The following is an 18,446-nucleotide window of genomic DNA, read 5'->3' on the forward strand; positions in this document are numbered from 1 at the left end:
AGTCGAAGGGGAAGTGCATCTTTCTCCACCTTTTGATTATTTAATCCCCGCCTTGTACATGAGGGGAGGTTGTATCTAACCGTGTGTGGTTGTATTTAGCCTATCGTGGCTGTTCCTTCATTAACTAATAGAAGGATCTATTTCCTGGAAAAAAACAACTTGGGAATCGATAGCTAGTTTGAATAAGGGTCCTAATTTCATTTAAGAGTTAAGGTTTGAAGAGGGAAAGTATGTTATGTAACTGGACACTAATCCACGGATTAGGGACCTAATCCAGCAAGCAGACACTTGGCTAGGTTTCCTAGATTGATGAAACTAGCTTAATGGTCCTTCATAGCAAGTTAGCTATTTATGGTGTAGTTATCACTATATAAGTGAGAGCTTGGGTTATTCTGAGACGTAGTTGTGCATATGCACCACTGAAGGTCTGGCTTGGACTAGGAGAGTAGACATGCTCATGCCACGCGCATGGTGAGTACATAGGTTGGCATGTGGAAGGCCTACAAGCAGGCTTCGGTGGTATGAGATGCCAGAGATAGACATGGACCTATGGGATTGTGCAGAAAGCCCTAGCCTTGGCTAGGGAGAGATTAGTGGATGCCGGTCGCGGTTGGGAGGTGAGCTAGCCTGCTACCTCATGATTTGGTTTAGAAATTAACCTTGTTTTATCAATCTAGGAGCCCGAGCCATGTATCTGCCTGCTAATCCCTAATCACGAGGCCACCTAACCACGTTGGATTAGGTCTTAATTCGGACGTTAGTGTCCATGTACATAACAGTTTGTGTGTTTGTGTGTGTGCACATTACATACATACATACATGTATGTATGTGTTTGTGTGTGTGTGTGTGTGTGTGCATACATATACATATATATGTATATAGGTATATATGTATGTATGTATATGTGGGGTTGTGATTTAGGAGAGCTTAGGCTGTAAAGAAATGATGATTAGGCAGTTGGGCATGGTAAACACACTAGGCAATAAGAGTTAAGCAAATGAGATATTATCAAGTCTAATGACACTAGTGATTAGCATGTGCAAGAGTACTTCATGCATAGATTGTAAATAGGTTTCAAGTACAAGCCACTAGGGCTAAAGAAACTGGAGTTTTTGAGTAGCTAGAGAATCATTCAAATGTCCCCTATTCTCTCCACAATCATCTCCTTGAATATAGGGAAAAAGGTAGCTACCCTTTGTATTTATGTTGTGCTGAATGTAACTAGGATAAGACCTTGATACTTTTGCAAATAACCTGTGATCCTGTGAAGCGTTGCTTCTCCTATCTCTAGTAGATGCCATCGGAGTGACACTGCAGTGCTTTCAATGCTGATGCGTACACCTCTCATGTATCCGTTGGTGGTGCGCTTCCATTTTTGGATGGTCCAGTGTGGTGGTCCAGTGTCGGGATGATCTAGTATGACACCCTGGGATGGTCGAGTATGGCACCCTGGGATGAATGGTCGGAACAGTCTAGTGTGGGCACCCTTAGTAGCTGCAGAAACTTGAGTTATTGAGTAGCTAGAGAATCATTCAAATGTCCCCCATTCTCTCTACAATTATCTCCTTGAATATAGGGAAAAAGGTGGCTACCCTTGGCATCTACTTTGTGGTGAATGTAACTAGGATAAAACCTTGATTCTTTTACAAATAACCTCTGATCCTTTGAACCTTTGCTCACTCTAATAATGATGGATGATTATTTCCTTCTTCCAATAATATATATATATATATATGTGTGTGTGTGTGTGTGTGTGTGTGTGTGTGTGTATGTGTACAAACATATTTATGTGTGTATGTGTGTGTATGTGTGTATGTATACAAACATATTTATGTGTGTGTGTGTGTGTGTGTGTGTGTGTACACACACACACACACACATATATATATATATATATATCAATAATAAATAAATGAGAACAAACGAATGTGTGTGTGTGCGTGTTTGCACTTGTTTGCTTCAAATGATTGTGTTTGCGTTCTGAATCATGTCAGTGGATTGCAGTGAGGACCTTTTGTTTGAAAGTGATGGAGGGGACATGGTTTCTAGCAATGTTTCAGCTGTAGCAAGCTCATCGGGAGCAGTAGCAACTAGTGGAACACATGTGCCAGGCCCTCTGAATATTGCACCTGTGCCAGATTCTGGCGAAACAGTGCATCATAGCATGCAGTTGCAAGGTGGACTACAGGCTGCTGGTTATAGGTAATAATATGAAACTTTCTGGTCACATTCTCTTCTTTGGGATAACTAGTAAAGTCTATGACAATTAGTAGAAAGTGTAACAAACACTTGAGGCCTGCCATTCCTTTTTATGGTGTTATTTCAAATATAATGGCACAAAAGTTGTTCCATGTCATGGTATCAGATGATGTTGGATATTTTGTGGGCATTGTCAATTGGAATGCTTTTGGAAACGTAAGATTTGTTGTTCTGCATGTGTCTGTGTGTGTCTGTGCATGTCACGGCCTATATATACCCATGGCATGGAAGAATTGACTTTATCATTGTAAAATGCCATGCAGGTCAGCTAATATGATGCCCTTTTACATGGATGGTGGTTTACCTGCATCGCATGCGTTTGGATGGAATGTTTTTAGGCCCTCATACTACGGTCATCAGCAGTCTCAGCAGAATTCACCAAGCAGACTCGGACAGCAACCCATCCAGTTCCTGCAGCAGCAGCAACAACAATATCAATATCACTCTCAACTGCCCATCCCCTTTTCAGTCACACAGCCCCAACTTGGCCACCAGTTCTTTGCTCAAAGCATGCACGCCACAGCTAATTCATTTCCCTACATTTTACCAGGTAATGATGTAATGATAAAAGGTAAATTGAGCAACCATGTTTTGTGAACCTTAGCAGAATGGATGGCATGACAGACATCCTCACATGATGGCACTGGTTGACCTTGGTCTTCATGTTTGTTTTGGTGATGATGGATGGTTTTTCAGGTGCCCCAGAGCCTGCCCAAGGGATGCATTTACACAACCAAGCTACTTCGATTGGGCCGCCCCATTGGGCTTCAGGCTTTCAGAGACCAGTAATGAACTTCAGTGAACAATACAGTGGTAAACAGAACTTTTTATCCCAACTCAGAACAAATTAAAAACTTGTTAATTTCACCCAAAAAAAGAAGTATTTTTTGAAATATCTGCTGGAACTGCAAACAGCTAGGAGGAATGGAGCTTTGAATGGGGCGTTCCCACCCATTCCAACCAGGAGAGATAGGAGGACAGATGTGTAGTCAGTCAAAAATCAGTGGCAGCTCAGCTTCTTTATTGGCTCAAGAACCATTCTGAATTCTGTGTGGGATGAATCTTGATGTGGCCACATGATGGAGACGAAACCCTCCTGAAAATTACAAAATTAATATGGTGGGTCTGGAGACTGGAGTCTCAGCAAAGTTTAAAGTTCATACAAGGCACACTGCTAATGTCCGGAGTCACATGAACTCCATTGGGTAGCCCTTAAACACATGGCTGCCTTTAGTATCTTGCCAGAATTCATCCACAAACAGTGGTGCAAGTCCAAGGTCTATGATGCCAACTCTTGCTTCAGCAACTCCTGCACGTGTGAGACACAGGATGGTTGCAAACGTGAGGAGTTGCCCTGTTGAAGGTGATTATGAATGCTTAACCTCATCCTTAAGTAAATGCCACAAGCTGAGCTGTAGTTAAAGTTGTCAATAGTGTATTCTATTTGGACTTTTGGGGCTCGAAAAGTCCGTGATGGACAGATACTATTTTGGCCCTTGCTCTATTGTTATTTGGTCAGAGTTGTTAATACTGATATTAATTATTGTTTTTTATATGATTATAAGCTAATTTAATAGAGAATGATTGGCTTTGTAGTGAACATAGATTTTTTGGTTGACTTGCATAGGGTTGTGTATTTACCTCTCCCCTCTTGTCAATGTTGCACAAATATATAGATAGAAAAGTTGTAATCGTATCTCAGACTAAAGAAGAGCCTAGGCATCTATAGTACTTAAGGTCTGGCTCTCAATCTCCTAGTTTTGCTAAGGCACAGTCAAGGGCTTTCACTTGACCACGCTTGAGTAGAAACAACATAATACCATAATAGTTTGGTCCATCCTTTCCTTCCTCCTAAAGAATAAGGATACTTATCCTGCCTACTTAAGGGAGGGGGAGTAGGGGGTGGGCTTCAAAAAATATGGAAGTGCATCACTTTAGGTTTATTTCCAAAGTAAATTTACAAGCATATTTGCAAAGAGAATATTTGTATTCAATTTTGTAAACAAAAAACTTTTTAGGAAAAGGAGGGCCATTGAAGATCAAGAGATTTTAAAGATACCCCTTGAATCCCAAAGCCCTCCACAAAGGTTCAATAAAGCTTATTGCAAAGCTATATCTTCCTTCTCCAATTCCTCCAATGTGCCAACATGAGTTAGACAATGGTAAACCAAACCGGTTGCACCGGCACGCATTGCTAAAATGGATGTTATCTCGAGTCGGAACGCTATGCTAGTGCCATATACAGTTATGTTGCAAGGTGTGAAAGGGGCATGCAATGTGATAACAATATTCTCTCCGGTGGAGCGACTCAACATAAAAAGTTCTCAGTTCATAAGATTTGGTGCCAATTATACCAGTGACACCTTGATACCCCATCTAGAGATCTCCATGTGGTAGAGGTGTTGGAAAAGCTCAATGCTTTGCCTTTGTGTTGTTATTGCAGGTGACAGATGTGCTCTATTTTGTAAGGCCCCTTATATGAGGAGTGGTTATGTTGTTGACCACTCCTGCACTCTATAGTTCCTAGTTTAGACATTGGATGGTGACCAAATGTGGCCATATGGAGTAGATGGCTTATGTAGACTTGACACTTTGCCAAGTAAGATGCTTGCTTGTGTGGGCTATGTGACCATATTTGTGAGTGTTGGATAGCAAACCAAGGACACACTATTCTCGGGTTACACGGCCTATTTGAGGGTGGATACAGTCTTAGATGGTTGTGGGAGTGGTTACGAGGTTATGTTGTAGTTGAATGATATGGTTGGTTGGTCATTTTGGACGAAGTTGTGGGTTGGTTGATATGATTGGCTTATGTCCATGCCGACCACCCTGAGCACTATACATAGACTATTTTGGCAGCCTTTGTTTATCATTGAGTTCATTGTGCCCAAACACTCTTGTAAGCAAGACATTCTCTGTTTAGATTCTATCTAGATCACCATCAAAGCTCCTTACCTTGAGCACACGGGTGGGTGGACAACCATCAGTTTGTAACCAAAGTTTGCAAGAAGTATTATTGTGTCAAGATCTTGCTTTAAAGAGGAAAAAATACATTAAAGAAGGGAAAAAATTTGCAATTTTATGAGATTTTAAAGATTCCCCTTGAATGCACATGAACTGTATGTTCTAAGCATGGTAAACTCACAAAGATTTATTGAAGAACTGCAAAGCTCTGTCTTTGTTCCCCAACTCCAAAGGGCTCCAATATGCTAGCATGAGTTGGACACGGCAAAGACAAACCCATTATATGAATTGTTTTTTTTCTATTTTAAAAAAAATAGAGGCAACCCCCATTCTAGCCTAGTTGATATATTGACTAAGAAAAATTCTGTTGTTGCTATATCCAACAATGTCTTGGGGTGTGAAATGGGAGTGCAACATAATAACGTTTCTCGTATTAGGTATTTAAAATAAATGAGGGCTAATTTCACAATGATTTTCATAGACAATGTGCCAACAATACATGTAGCACGTCGAGACTCCATCTCTTGAAGATCCTAATGTAGGATCACCTTGATGTCCCGTGGAGTTGGATAGTAGGTGAGTAGACTTATATAGTTGGGTGCATTTGCTGCCATGTTGAGCATCTTCACTCACGTATAGATGACCACTACTCTCCCTAGAAAACCTAACCTCTTACTCAAAGCATAGTATGTAACCTCTTCCCTTGACCATGTGCATCGTGTCTCTGCTTTGGCTAGGTAGCAAGAATGATGTACTTTTGAACTAGGAGCACCATCACATTCTTGCTGCACTTTTGATCTAGGAGCACTATCTCACCATAGTTGGTGAGATAGGTGGGTGGAACTTTCAACATGATAAGAGTTCTTGGAGAATCGTCAAGGTGGTACTACATGTAGCATCCACCATCTTGGGGGGGGGGGGGGGGGGGGGGGGGGGGAGGGGGGGTCAGGATACTTAAAATCTCCTGGATTTCAACACATATTTCTGTTCTATGAAGGCACACTGACCCTATTCTTGCCATACTTGGCCGTTTCAACCTATGATCGTGGAGGATCAATTGACATATCATTAGCTTTCTTCTACAATGCTCGTGTCTTAGACCCATGGTAGTACGATCATAAGCAAACTCCCCTAGGACCATAGTGAGTAGAGGAGACCCGAGAGACTTTCTTCTTCTCCATTGTTGCACCATTGAGCTTTGATCTCAGGCTCTAGACCTTCAGAGAGTGGGAAAAAGGGCTTTGTTGCAGCCTAGCCACATTGCAGCGCCTTGAGGAGAAGAGCTTGGATTGTAAGGCACATGGAGGTTGCAGCTCTCGCTTCCCTCAAGATGATGAGAGTCCCAATGGTGGTGGGCTACCGCTATCACTTGAGAGCATCTTACTTCTTTAAGGCCATCCTGAGGACGGTCTTTGACGAGACCATGGCTATGGGTATCCTTCTCTACAGGAGGGGGGAATTATTGAATATCGTGATAGAAAAATGCCTCTCCAAAATGATGCTAGCCTAGTTTGTAACAACTAGGATTGGACCCGCTCGTTACTTCCGCACCAAGGTTCTAGAAAAAACCGGTTCCCTGTGTGTGTGTGTGAGAGAGAGAGAGAGAGAGAGAGAGAGAGTTGGGGACAGGCCTAGGATTGAGGGAGAGAGAGAGAGAGATGGTTGTAGAGACCCACACATGCACACATGCACATGACCCTGTCCCTCTCTTTCACGCATACACACACTCTTAAATGTTGAAACTCTCACACACACACACACGTGCTCACGTACACTCCCTCTCTCTTCACACACTCTCCCACACATAGAAGCTCTCTCTCTCTCTCTCTCTCTCTCTCTCTCACACACACACACACACATGTGAATATTAGTATATACAATATTATGTTTTAGATACATATAGCTATACATACACATAGACTTACTTATACATACATATATACGTGTATTTAAAAATATAAATACAGACATAATTTTGATTAGCTATTAGCACAAGCATATTAAAAACTAATAACATCTATTACATAGCTATTAGCACAATTGTTAGTACCTATTAGCACAACATGCGTATTAAAAGCCTATGTATAGCTATTAGTGGATATTACCTCAGCTATTAGCAGTTATTAGTAGAATTAGGACTTACCACAAGTACTAACAACTATTGCCATAGCCATTAATAGATATTACTAGCTAACTATTAAAAGCACTTAAGGTTTAGGATTTAATAGCAAGATTAACAGCTATTAACATATATATGAACAGCTATTACATAGCTATTAAAGCACATCTGTTGGTAGCTATTAGCATAACAAGCATATTAAAAACTATTAACATCTATTACACAACTATTAATAGAAACTCTCTCTCTCTCTCTCTCTCTCTCTTACACATGCATGCATACACACACATTCTCTCTCTCTCAGACACACATATAAATAATTTTAATTAACTAAATTTTAATGGTGGGGATCTGTGGTGAGGTGTGTTCACTCTCAAATAAATGCATCTTACATGTGATCTCTCTCTCTCTCTCTCTCTCTCTCTCTCTCTCTCTCTCTCTCACACACACACACACACGTACACACCTGTATATGCACTAATGTAGACACACACTCTTCCCCTCTAATGTAAACACACTCTTTCCCTCCCCCCCCCCTCCCCCCCCCTCCCCCCCCTTTCACACACATAGACTTTCATCTCTCTCTCTCTCTCTCTCTCTCTCTCTCTCTCTCTATATATATATATATATATATATATATATATATATATATATCTTACACTCGCTCATAATATAATATTAGAAGATATGTGTGTGTGTGGAGGAGGGCGGATAATTTGTTTTCTAATGTGTGATATATATATATATATAAGAAACTCATTCAATGAGAAAATGACTTGATGGTGATAATTACTCGTTGTGAGCTCTAATGCATCTAAGTGTGTGGGAAAGAAATCCCCAAAGACTGTCTTCTCTTCTCCTTTCTTCTTTTCAAAAGTTCTCCCTCTCCTTTCTTCACGTAAAGACTAGGTTTATAGAGCAGGCATCCTTGATTTATCTTGTATAGATATAGATATGTGTGTATGTGTATGTGCATATGTGTGAGTGTGCATGTACATGTGGAAATGTGTATGCATGTGCGTCCACGCATACATATGTGTGCATGTGTATGTGTATATGTTTGTGCTTATGTGCGTGCATATGCATGCATGTGTATGTGTAAGCTTAAGTGTGTGTGTGTGTGTGTGTGTGTGTGTGTGTGTGTTTGTGTAGGTGAGTACGTGCATACAAACATCCTCACATACACACATGCACATGCACCTGTCCTCTCTCTCTCACATATACACATGCACGTGCACTCTCTTCTCATACCTCCTCACATACACATAGAAACTCTCTCTCTCTCTCTCTCTCTCTCCCCATACACACACACTTGCACGTCCATCTATGTGACTGTGTGTGTACATACACATGTGTTTGTGATTATGTAATGTCGACTTCATGCTTGCATGCATCATGCACGTGTTTTGATTGTGCGTATGTGCTAGTGTATGTATGTGTACGTGTTTGTGTGTATGGTGTGAGTGCGTGTATGTTTGTGTTTATGTGTGTCCATGTGCGAGTGTGTGTGCGAGCATGTGAATGTGTCAGTGTGCATCTTTGTGTCTGTGTGTGCATGTGCACGTACATATATGTGTGTGCATGTACATGTCCAAATGTGTATGCATGTGCATCTATGTATACATGTGTGTGTGTGGGTGTGCACGTCCATATGTGCACACGTGTACTTGTGTATGTGAGTACTATGTGTATGTGTGTATATGTATGTGCTTATGTGTGCATATGCATGTACGTGTGCAAGCTTGAGTGTGTGTGTGTGTGTGTTCATATGTGTGCATGTATACATGTACATTCATGTGTGCATGTATGCATGTGTGTGTCTCTCTCTCTCACACAGAGACACAATCTCCCACACACGCACACAAACATCCTCTCTCTTCACATGCACGTACATATACGTGCAATATACCCTTCCTCTCTCTCTCTCTCTCTCTCTCACACACACACTCCTCTCTCTTATGCACACACATGCACATGCACTCTCTTCTCACATCCCCTCACACATGCATACAAACTCTCTCTCTCTCTCTCTCTCTCTCTCTCTCTCTCTCTCTCTCTTACACACACACACACACACTTAGCATGCATATGTGTGATTATGTGTGCACATACATACGTGTGATTGTATAATGTCTACTTCATGCATGCATTCGTCATGCAAGTGTCTTGATTGTGCATATGTGCTAGTGTGTATGGTGTGAGTGTGTGTACGTGGTGTGTATGTTTGTGTTTGTGTGTATCTATGTCCGAGTGTGTGAGCATGTGAATATGTCCGTGTGTGTACATGTTTGTGTCTATGTGTGTGCCATGCATATGCATGTGTGTGAGTGTACCACATGCAAATGTGTATGCGTTTAAGTTTATGTATACATGTGTGCATGCATGTACTTGTGTATGTGAGTATATGTATGTGCTTGTGTGTATGTATACACATATATGTGTATGTGCAAGCTTGCGTGTGCATGTGTGTAAGTGTACATATCTCTCTATGTGTGCACGTGTGTCCATGCATGCGAGTGTGTGTATGTGTGTGTTTGTGTACGTGTGTACATATTATGTGCTTGTGTCTATGTGGTGTGCATGTGTGTGCATGCAGATCTATTTATATATACATGCTTACATACCTATAGATACATACATACATACATACATACACACATACATAATATATATATGTGTGTGTATGTATGTATTTATCTATGTATATATAGGTATGTATGTTCTCTCTCTTACACATGCACATAATATAATATTAGAAATATATATGTGTGTATGTGGAAGGGTGAAAAATTTACTTTCTAATGTATTTTATATATATATATATATATATAAGAAACTCATTCAATGAGCAAATGACTTGATGGTGACAATTAATTGTGTGAGTCCCAATGCATCTAGGCGTGTGTGGGAAAGAAACCCCCAAAGACTTGTCTTCTCTTCTCCTTTCTCCTTTCAAAAATTTTCCCTCTCCTTTCTCCATGTAAAGGTGTAGGCACTCTTGCTTTATCTTATATAGATGCTTGATTTATTTAACAGTTGGTTTCTAATGATGACATGTGTAAAATCTATTCATGCATGGTGTACATATTGAGATATGTGTAATATATTCATCCCTTCTAAATGGCTCCTTTTGTTTATGAAAATTAGAGCTCTCAATCTGCAAAGAGAAATTCAGTGACACAAGCATGTACATGATGTGAAAATTCCTTAGAAAAATCCTATGGTGATTCAATAGCTGACTGTAAACACATATAGATTTAAGTCTTCTCTAGGATAAGAGAGAGAGAGAGAGAGAGAGAGGATCTACGAGAGTCTTTCTCCTAGCTACTAGGATATGAGAGAGAGAAAGAGGGAGAAAGGGCTATGAAAGAACGATAGAGAAAGACAGTTGCAATATGCTGAGAGAGAGAAATGAGAGAGAGAGCTTGCATTTATATTAAGCAATATCTATTTTTAAGAATGTTAAAAAGCTTCTCCATCAAGATGTAATCCTATCAAAAGATAATACCCTTGTCAAAAAAAGATTAAGGATGAAAATACCCTTCTCCATTAAGATGTAATCCTACCAAAAGATAATACCCTTGTTATAAAAATATTAATGTTGAAAATATTGCTAAAATTGAATGGATTAAACAAATAAAAATCATTGCACCACCCATAAAGATGGTTTTACTTTGTTGGGGCAGGTTACATTGGGTTGTGGGGTCTCTCTATCATCGGGTGGCTCAGAGGTGGTTTTACTTTGTTGGGGCAGGTTACATTGGGTTGTGGGGTCTCTCTATCTCTCTCTCTCTCTCAGAAAAGATGATCCGACTCCCCTTCCTTTGGAGCCTCCATGAAGTTTGCCGATGTCGTTCCTTATCCCCACTGGGTTTGCTGTAGCAGTCTCTTGCCATGTGTCCTGCCTTTCCACAGTTGTGGCAAGTGAAGGACCTTCCTCCTACTCTGCCTCTTCCTCGTCCCTCGAGAGAATCCTCCTCGGGTGAAGAATGCTTATTCCTCTCCTGCTCTGTTGAGTCGAGCCATTTCTTCTCTTTGCCTCTGCTCTCTTGCTCTAGAAGAGCTGCTTCTATCTCGTGTAGCTTCAATTCAGGTACATTCTTTAGTGTTGCTACAATATTTTCATATTCACCTTTGTCCACACTCTTCAGAAGCACTGCTAGTTCCTCATCATCTTCTATCTTTTTGCCAATAGCTGCCAGCTGCCAGCTGTTGCTTAATGCTTTTATATTTGATCAAGTGTGTGATTAAAGGTTCACTTTCCTTCATATCTAATTTGTAGAATTGCATTAACAGATTTATCTTTGAGTTTTGAGCTTGTGTGCCAAATAATTTATTGAGTTCATCCCATGCATCTTTTGCCCATTGTATCCCTGTGATGTGATGAATGATTTCATCATTTAAACTGAGTGCAATAAGTCCCAATGCTTTTTCATTCCTGCTCTTCCACTCATTTTTCCCTCTCGCCTCTGGGCATTCATCTCTTCCCTCAACTAGCCTCCCCACAGATTTTTCCTCATGAGTAAATACATGGTTTTTGTCTGCCATGTGTAAAATTGCTCCCCATTAAATTTGGCTATTTTTTGTGATGTACTCATGATGATGTGAAGGGGGTCTTACCTCTTAATCCAATTTCAAGATTTAAGGGCAGTGTCTATCCTTTTACAACTCAATCTGGTGTTTAAGAGATGATTACAATAAATTTATCAGCATAAAGTCACCAGAAATTACATTAAATCAAGGGTAACCAATTTGTACGGAATGGTTAGAGTATCAAACCAACTCTGAATTGCAATCTGAAGTTATAGGGATCTGTATCAGATACCTATTGGTTAATTTGAACCCTCAATTGCACCAAAACATACTGATTAGCATTGATTATGATTAGCAAATTAATCCACTATTTTGTGTGCAGAAAACAGAGTATGCGGGGAATCCAGATCTGATGCCTTAGACTTCAAATGAGCTCAAATGCTTTCAAAGACATCAATAGCAAAGAGCATAGTAGAGGATTAAGCCAAGAAACACAAGATTTGACCAAATATTAAATGCTTAATCTCTGTTTTACCAAAGTCACCTGCTGCTGCAGATTTGATGAGCTTGGATCTCACTGTAGACTTGATCAAATTGAATTCTGACTTCACCAGCTTGTAGAGCATGCTTGAAAACACTTGGGGCTAAGAGGAATTAGACCCATTTGAACTGTGGAAGTGAAGATCTCAAATTTTCTCCCAAAAATAAGCGCCTAAGAAAATTGTGATTTCTCCTGAACCCGTCTCGGCGGTTTGCTGCGCTGATTTGATGAGCTTGAAGAGCAATGAGATAGCTATGTTGTGCTAGAAGGGTTTGGGCTAATTTGATGTGTGCAAGGAGAGGGAGCTCCTCCATTGGCTGGGGATGCAGAGATGAGTTGAAAAATAACTAAAAATTTGATTAATTTTTAATTACCTATTAATCCTAATTAATTAGATAATGGGCTCATAAACCTGATGGATTCTAGGCATGGCTCTGATACCATGTTGAAATTACAGCAATGTGATGAGCTATGGTGGCCCGTGCCTCCAGAAGTGGCTGGAGAAGCACAGGTCTTGTCCGTCCTGCCGGGGAAGGTTGCCGCTTACCTCCAGCAAGGAGCCAGCTGCGTTTATCAGCATCTCATGCACCGACAAAACGATTGCAGCTTCTCCTGCTGCCTCTACAACAAGCGTGAAGCTTCACAACCGGTTATGCTAGCCGGCTGTGGCCACAGGTCTTGTCCGTCCTGCCGGGGAAGGTTGCCGCTTACCTCCAGCAAGGAGCCAGCTGCGTTCATCAGCATCTCATGCAACGCCAACAAAACAATTGTAGCTTCTCCTGCCGCCTCTGCAACATGCGTGAAGCTTCACAACCAGTTATGCTGGCCGGTTGTGGCCACCTCTTCTGTTGGCCCTACCTCTACCACCCGATCCTTCCAGAACAAAGCGCAGCTACATGTACGGCGAGGTGTTTGGTGTGCCAGAGGGCTTTCACAGGCATGGACGTCATTCCGGTTCTGGTCGACGACGACTCTCTCACTCTCTCTCTAGTGCACATCATGTTTATTAAAATAAAGACACAACACTCTTATTCAACACATTACAGAGAGTAACACAGAGACATAACGAATGACAACATCGCTCTTTGTTTACTCGATTACTTCCGGAATCATTGCAAGATCATTACAGAGTAACTGCTCGACACATAAACTACTACTTGCTAAGGACTGTAACCATGTTTGACTTCTCACTACTGGCTGTCAACTATTAGCTGAGAGCTATTAGCAGCGTGTAACCCCCTTGCAATAGTGATAAGCCACCCTTTTAAGATTTGTCTTCTTGATCTTGGTAACGGCTATTCTGGTGGTTACAACTCGCCACCTTTACACGTGCAGTACTAAGGTGGTGCTCATGATGTGGGAAGTGGTTCGCGAGACTGTGCACTCTATCGCCACTGAGCTGCTGGGGCGCAACAGTGTCTATCATTAATTACAAGGCTTTTAAATCCAATTAGCCTTCTAAGCAGTTCCTCATGTTCTCACTTGGATGAACAAGACATGGGAGCACCATTAGAGCTTTTACAACATAAAAAAGACAAAATTACAATATGGTGAGACACTTTGAATAATAGAAGTGCAATCACAGTCGAGGAAGATCCATGTTAACCCAAGTGGTTAACATGCATGATTACTTGCTCCGTGAAGCTAAGCATAGCATTTTGCAAATCTTAACATTCAAGTTGGTTGCCTGTTGTACCGACTATGTGTCCCCCCTATGTGTGGAGCTGAATGGTTCTAGGGAGCAATATGTTCACATAAGGGGATGTGCTAAGGATCGATCGACACCGAGTCCCTTTGTTTTATTCAAATGCTTGATATAAACTAAGAAGGTAGGGAACCATGACTTTTTATTTCCTTAGATATGTTAATATTTGCCTCAATCATTGTTAATCAACTCCTCCATTTATAGTCAAAAGATATAGTTTACTTTAATATTGACCTACTTTTTCATTTTTAGATTTTAAAATCTTGATATTATATTCTCACTAACAATCTTTGATACATATACTTCTTCAAAGATACGTTACAATCAGAGGGATCACATTCACAATTGTTTAACACCATCATTATTTATTAGTCGAGACATGTGTATGCATGCTAATGCACTAGTAGAGGGACTCGATGCTTTTATCAAGTTGAAAATAATTAGTGGCATGTCCCGTCTCCAATGAGCAAGAGTATTCCTGCATACATAAAAACACAAACTCGTCCTCATGGGGGAAGAGGAGAAAAAAACCTTATATTTGAAGCCCACCATTTTGGGCCTCATGGTCCTCAATTCTATATATATATATATATATATATATATATATATATATATATATATATATATATGAACACAGCATGCTTGTCATATATATCAGAGCTCCTAAAGCACTTACTTTTCTTTGAATAAGTACCAGACTTAGCATACACATACATCTAGCATTCCAACCTAGTGTAGTAGTGACAATTTTAACACACGTGAGCAAACCATTAAAACAATCTTCGAGTGACTGGATTATCTCTCCTTGAAAGCCTATACTCTTCTCCTCCATCTGTCAATCAAAAACCGTCAAATTCTCATTAGGCCAATGCCTCAATTTATAGAGTTTACATCCAAGCATCTAATCCCACTGATTTCTCCTTGATTCACTCCACCTCTCCCAGAATATCTCCACCTCTTTTGCTTGATTCTCTCCACCTCTTCACTTTTCCTCCTAGGATATCTCCCAGAATATCTCCACACTTCCTAAATCTTCTCATGCTACCCTTTATTCTCTCCCAATAGATTCTTCTCACCTTTTCACAGGTTCTCTCACATTTACACATTCTCTTTTACAGCCTCTAGTTAATCAACTCCTCCATTTATAGTCAAAAGATATAGTTTACTTTAATATTGACCTACTTTTTCATTTTTAGATTTTAAAATCTTGATATTATATTCTCACTAACAATGTTTGATACATATACTTCTTCAAAGATACGTTACAATCGGAGGGATCACATTCACAATTGTTTAACACCAGAGGGACTCGATGCTTTTATCAAGTTGAAAATAATTAGTGGCATGACCCGTCTCCAACGGGCAAGAGTATTCCTGCATACATAAAAACACAAACTCGTCCTCATGGGGGAAGAGGAGAAAAAAACCTTATATTTGAAGCCCATTTTGGGCCTCATGGTCCTCAATTCTCTATATATATATATATATATATATATATATATATATATATATATATATATATATATATATATATATATATATGAACACACCATGCTTGTCATATATATCAGAGCTCCTACAGCACTTACTTTTCTTTGAATAAGTACCAGACTTAGCATACACATACATCTAGCATTCCAACCTAGTGTAGTAGTGACAATTTTAACACACGTGAGCAAACCTTTAAAACAATCTTCAAGTGGCTGGATTATCTCTCCTTGAAAGCCTATACTCTTCTCCTCCATCTGTCAATCAAAAACCAGCAAATTCTCATTAGGCCAATGCCTCAATTTATAGAGTTTACATCCAAGCATCTAATCCCACTGATTTCTCCTTGATTCACTCCACCTCTCCCAGAATATCTCCAGCTCTTTTGCTTGATTCTCTCCACCTCTTCACTTTTCCTCCCAGGATATCTCCCAGAATATCTCCACACTTCCTTCTTCTCATGCTACCATCTATTCTCTCCCAGTAGATTCTTCTCACCTTTTCACAGGTTCTCTCACATTTACACATTCTCTTTTATAGCCTCTAACCAAGGGCTTGTTCCCGCACACACCCTATTCACTTGTATATTTCAACACCTCCCCTCAAGTGAATACTCCTAGCACACCTGGACCCTATACCAAGTTTCCCTCTTACTTGATAGCCCGCGACCAGTGCCTCAAGTCCCTAAACTCATAGTCCTTGACACTCTTCTCTCTCTACGTGTCCAAGGCTACTACAAGTGCCCGCGACCTTGACTAAAGTGCTCACACATACATCTACCATGTGGCCTACATCATCGGAGGTGGTTTTACTTTGTTGGGGCAGGTTACATTGGGTTGTGGGGTCTCTCTATCTCTCTCTCTCTCAGAAAAGATGATTTGACTCCACTTCCTTTGGATCCTCCATGAAGTTTGCCGATGTCGTTCCTTCTCCCCACTGGGTTTGCTATAGCAGTCTCTTGCCATGTGTCCTGCCTTTCCACAGTTGTGGCAAGTGAAGGTCCTTCCTCCTACTCTGCCTCTTCCTCGTCCTTGTCCTCGAGAGAATCCTCCTCGGGTGAAGAATGCTTTTTCTTCTCCTGCTGTTGAGTCGAGCCATTTCTTCTCTTTTCCTCTGCTCTCTTGCTCTAGAAGAGCTGCTTCTATCTCCTGTAGCTTCAATTCAGGTACATTCTTTAGTGTTGCTACAATATTTTCATATTCACCTTTGTCCACACACTTCAGAAGCACTGCTAGTGCCTCATCATCTTCTACCTTTTTGCCAATAGCTGCCAGCTGTTGCTTAATGCTTTTATATTTGATCAAGTGTGTGATTAAAGGTTCACTTTCCTTCATATCTAATTTATAGAATTACATTAACAGATTTATCTTTGAATTTTGAGCTTGTGTGCCAAATAATTTATTGAGTTCATCCCATGCATCTTTTGCCCATTGTATCCCTGTGATGTGATGAATGATTTCATCATTTAAACTGAGTGCAATAAGTCCCAATGCTTTTTCATTCCTGCTCTTCCACTCATTTCCCCTCTCGCCTCTGGGCATTCATCTCTTCCCTCAACTAGCCCCCATAGATTTTTCCTCATGAGCAAATACATGGTTTTTGTCTGCCATCATGTGTAAAACTGCTCCCCATTAAATTTGGCTATTTCTTGTGCTGTACTCATGATGATGTGAAGGGGGTCTTACCTCTTGATCTAATTTCAAGATTCAAGGGCAGTGTCTACCCTTTTACAACTCAATCTGGTGTTTAAGAGATGATTACAATAAATTTATCAGCATAAAGTCACCAAAAATTACATTAAATCAAGGGTAACCAATTTGTACGGAATGGTTAGAGTATCAAACCAACTCTGAATTGCAATCTGAAGTTATCGGGATCTGTATCAGATACCTATTGGTTAATTTGAACCCTCAATTGCACCAAAATATAGTGATTAGCATTGATTAATCATTGATTAGCAAATTAATCCACTATTTTGTGTACAAAAAACAGAGTATGCGGGGAATCCAGATCTGATGCCTTAGACTTCAAATGAGCTCAAATGCTTTCAAAGACATCAATAGCAAAGAGCATAGTAGAGGATTAAGCCAAGAAACACAAGATTTGACCAAATATTGAATGCTTAATCTCTGTTTTACCAAAGTCACCTACTGTGCTGCAGATTTGATGAAGAGCTTGGATCTCACTATAGACTTGATCAAATTGAATTCTGACTTCACCAGCTTGTAGAGCATGCTTGAAAACACTTGGGGCTAAGAGGAATTAGACCCATTTGAACTGTGGAAGTGAAGATCTCAAATTTTCTCCCAAAAATAAGCGCCTAAGAAAATTGTGATTTCTCCTGAACCCGTCTCGGCGGTTTGCTGCGCTGATTTGATGAGCTTGAAGAGCAATGAGATAGCTATGTTGTGCTAGAAGGGTTTGGGCTAATTTGATGTGTGCAAGGAGAGGGAGCTCCTCCATTTGGCTGGGGATGCAGAGATGAGTTGAAAAATAACTAAAAATTTGATTAATTTTTAATTACCTATTAATCCTAATTAATTAGATAATGGGCTTATAAACCTGATGGATTCTAGGCATGGCTCTGATACCATGTTGAAATTACAGCAATGTGATGAGCTATGGTGGCCCGTGCCTCCAGAAGTGGCTGGAGAAGCACAGGTCTTGTCCGTCCTGCCGGGGAAGGTTGCCGCTTACCTCCAGCAAGGAGCCAGCTGCGTTTATCAGCATCTCATGCAATGCCGACAAAACGATTGCAGCTTCTCCTGCCGCCTCTACACAAGCGTGAAGCTTCACAACCGGTTATGCTAGCCGACTGTGGCCACAGGTCTTGTTC

The 18,446-nt window shown here is 40.5% G+C and overlaps 1 protein-coding gene across 7 annotated transcripts in view; it reads left to right on the forward strand.

The window, feature by feature from the left end:
• Positions 1–3,860, forward strand: part of LOC147622470 (dual specificity protein kinase YAK1 homolog) — a 157,417-nt gene extending 153,557 nt beyond the window's left edge. For all 7 annotated transcript variants that reach the window (XM_086822047.1, XM_086822046.1, XM_086822048.1 and 4 more), the window contains 4 exons: positions 2,006–2,203; positions 2,524–2,810; positions 2,957–3,073; positions 3,176–3,860. In XM_086822047.1, coding sequence (XP_086678173.1) covers positions 2,006–2,203; positions 2,524–2,810; positions 2,957–3,073; positions 3,176–3,249 — 676 coding nt within the window. In that variant the 3' untranslated portion in view covers positions 3,250–3,860. The remainder of the gene's footprint in view (positions 1–2,005; positions 2,204–2,523; positions 2,811–2,956; positions 3,074–3,175) is intronic.
• The last annotated feature ends 14,586 nt before the right edge of the window (positions 3,861–18,446 follow it).

The sequence above is a fragment of the Cibotium barometz genome, chromosome 28, assembly GCF_041138505.1.
Source record: "Cibotium barometz isolate CiBa-2024 chromosome 28, ASM4113850v1, whole genome shotgun sequence".
Lineage (NCBI taxonomy): Eukaryota > Viridiplantae > Streptophyta > Polypodiopsida > Cyatheales > Cibotiaceae > Cibotium > Cibotium barometz.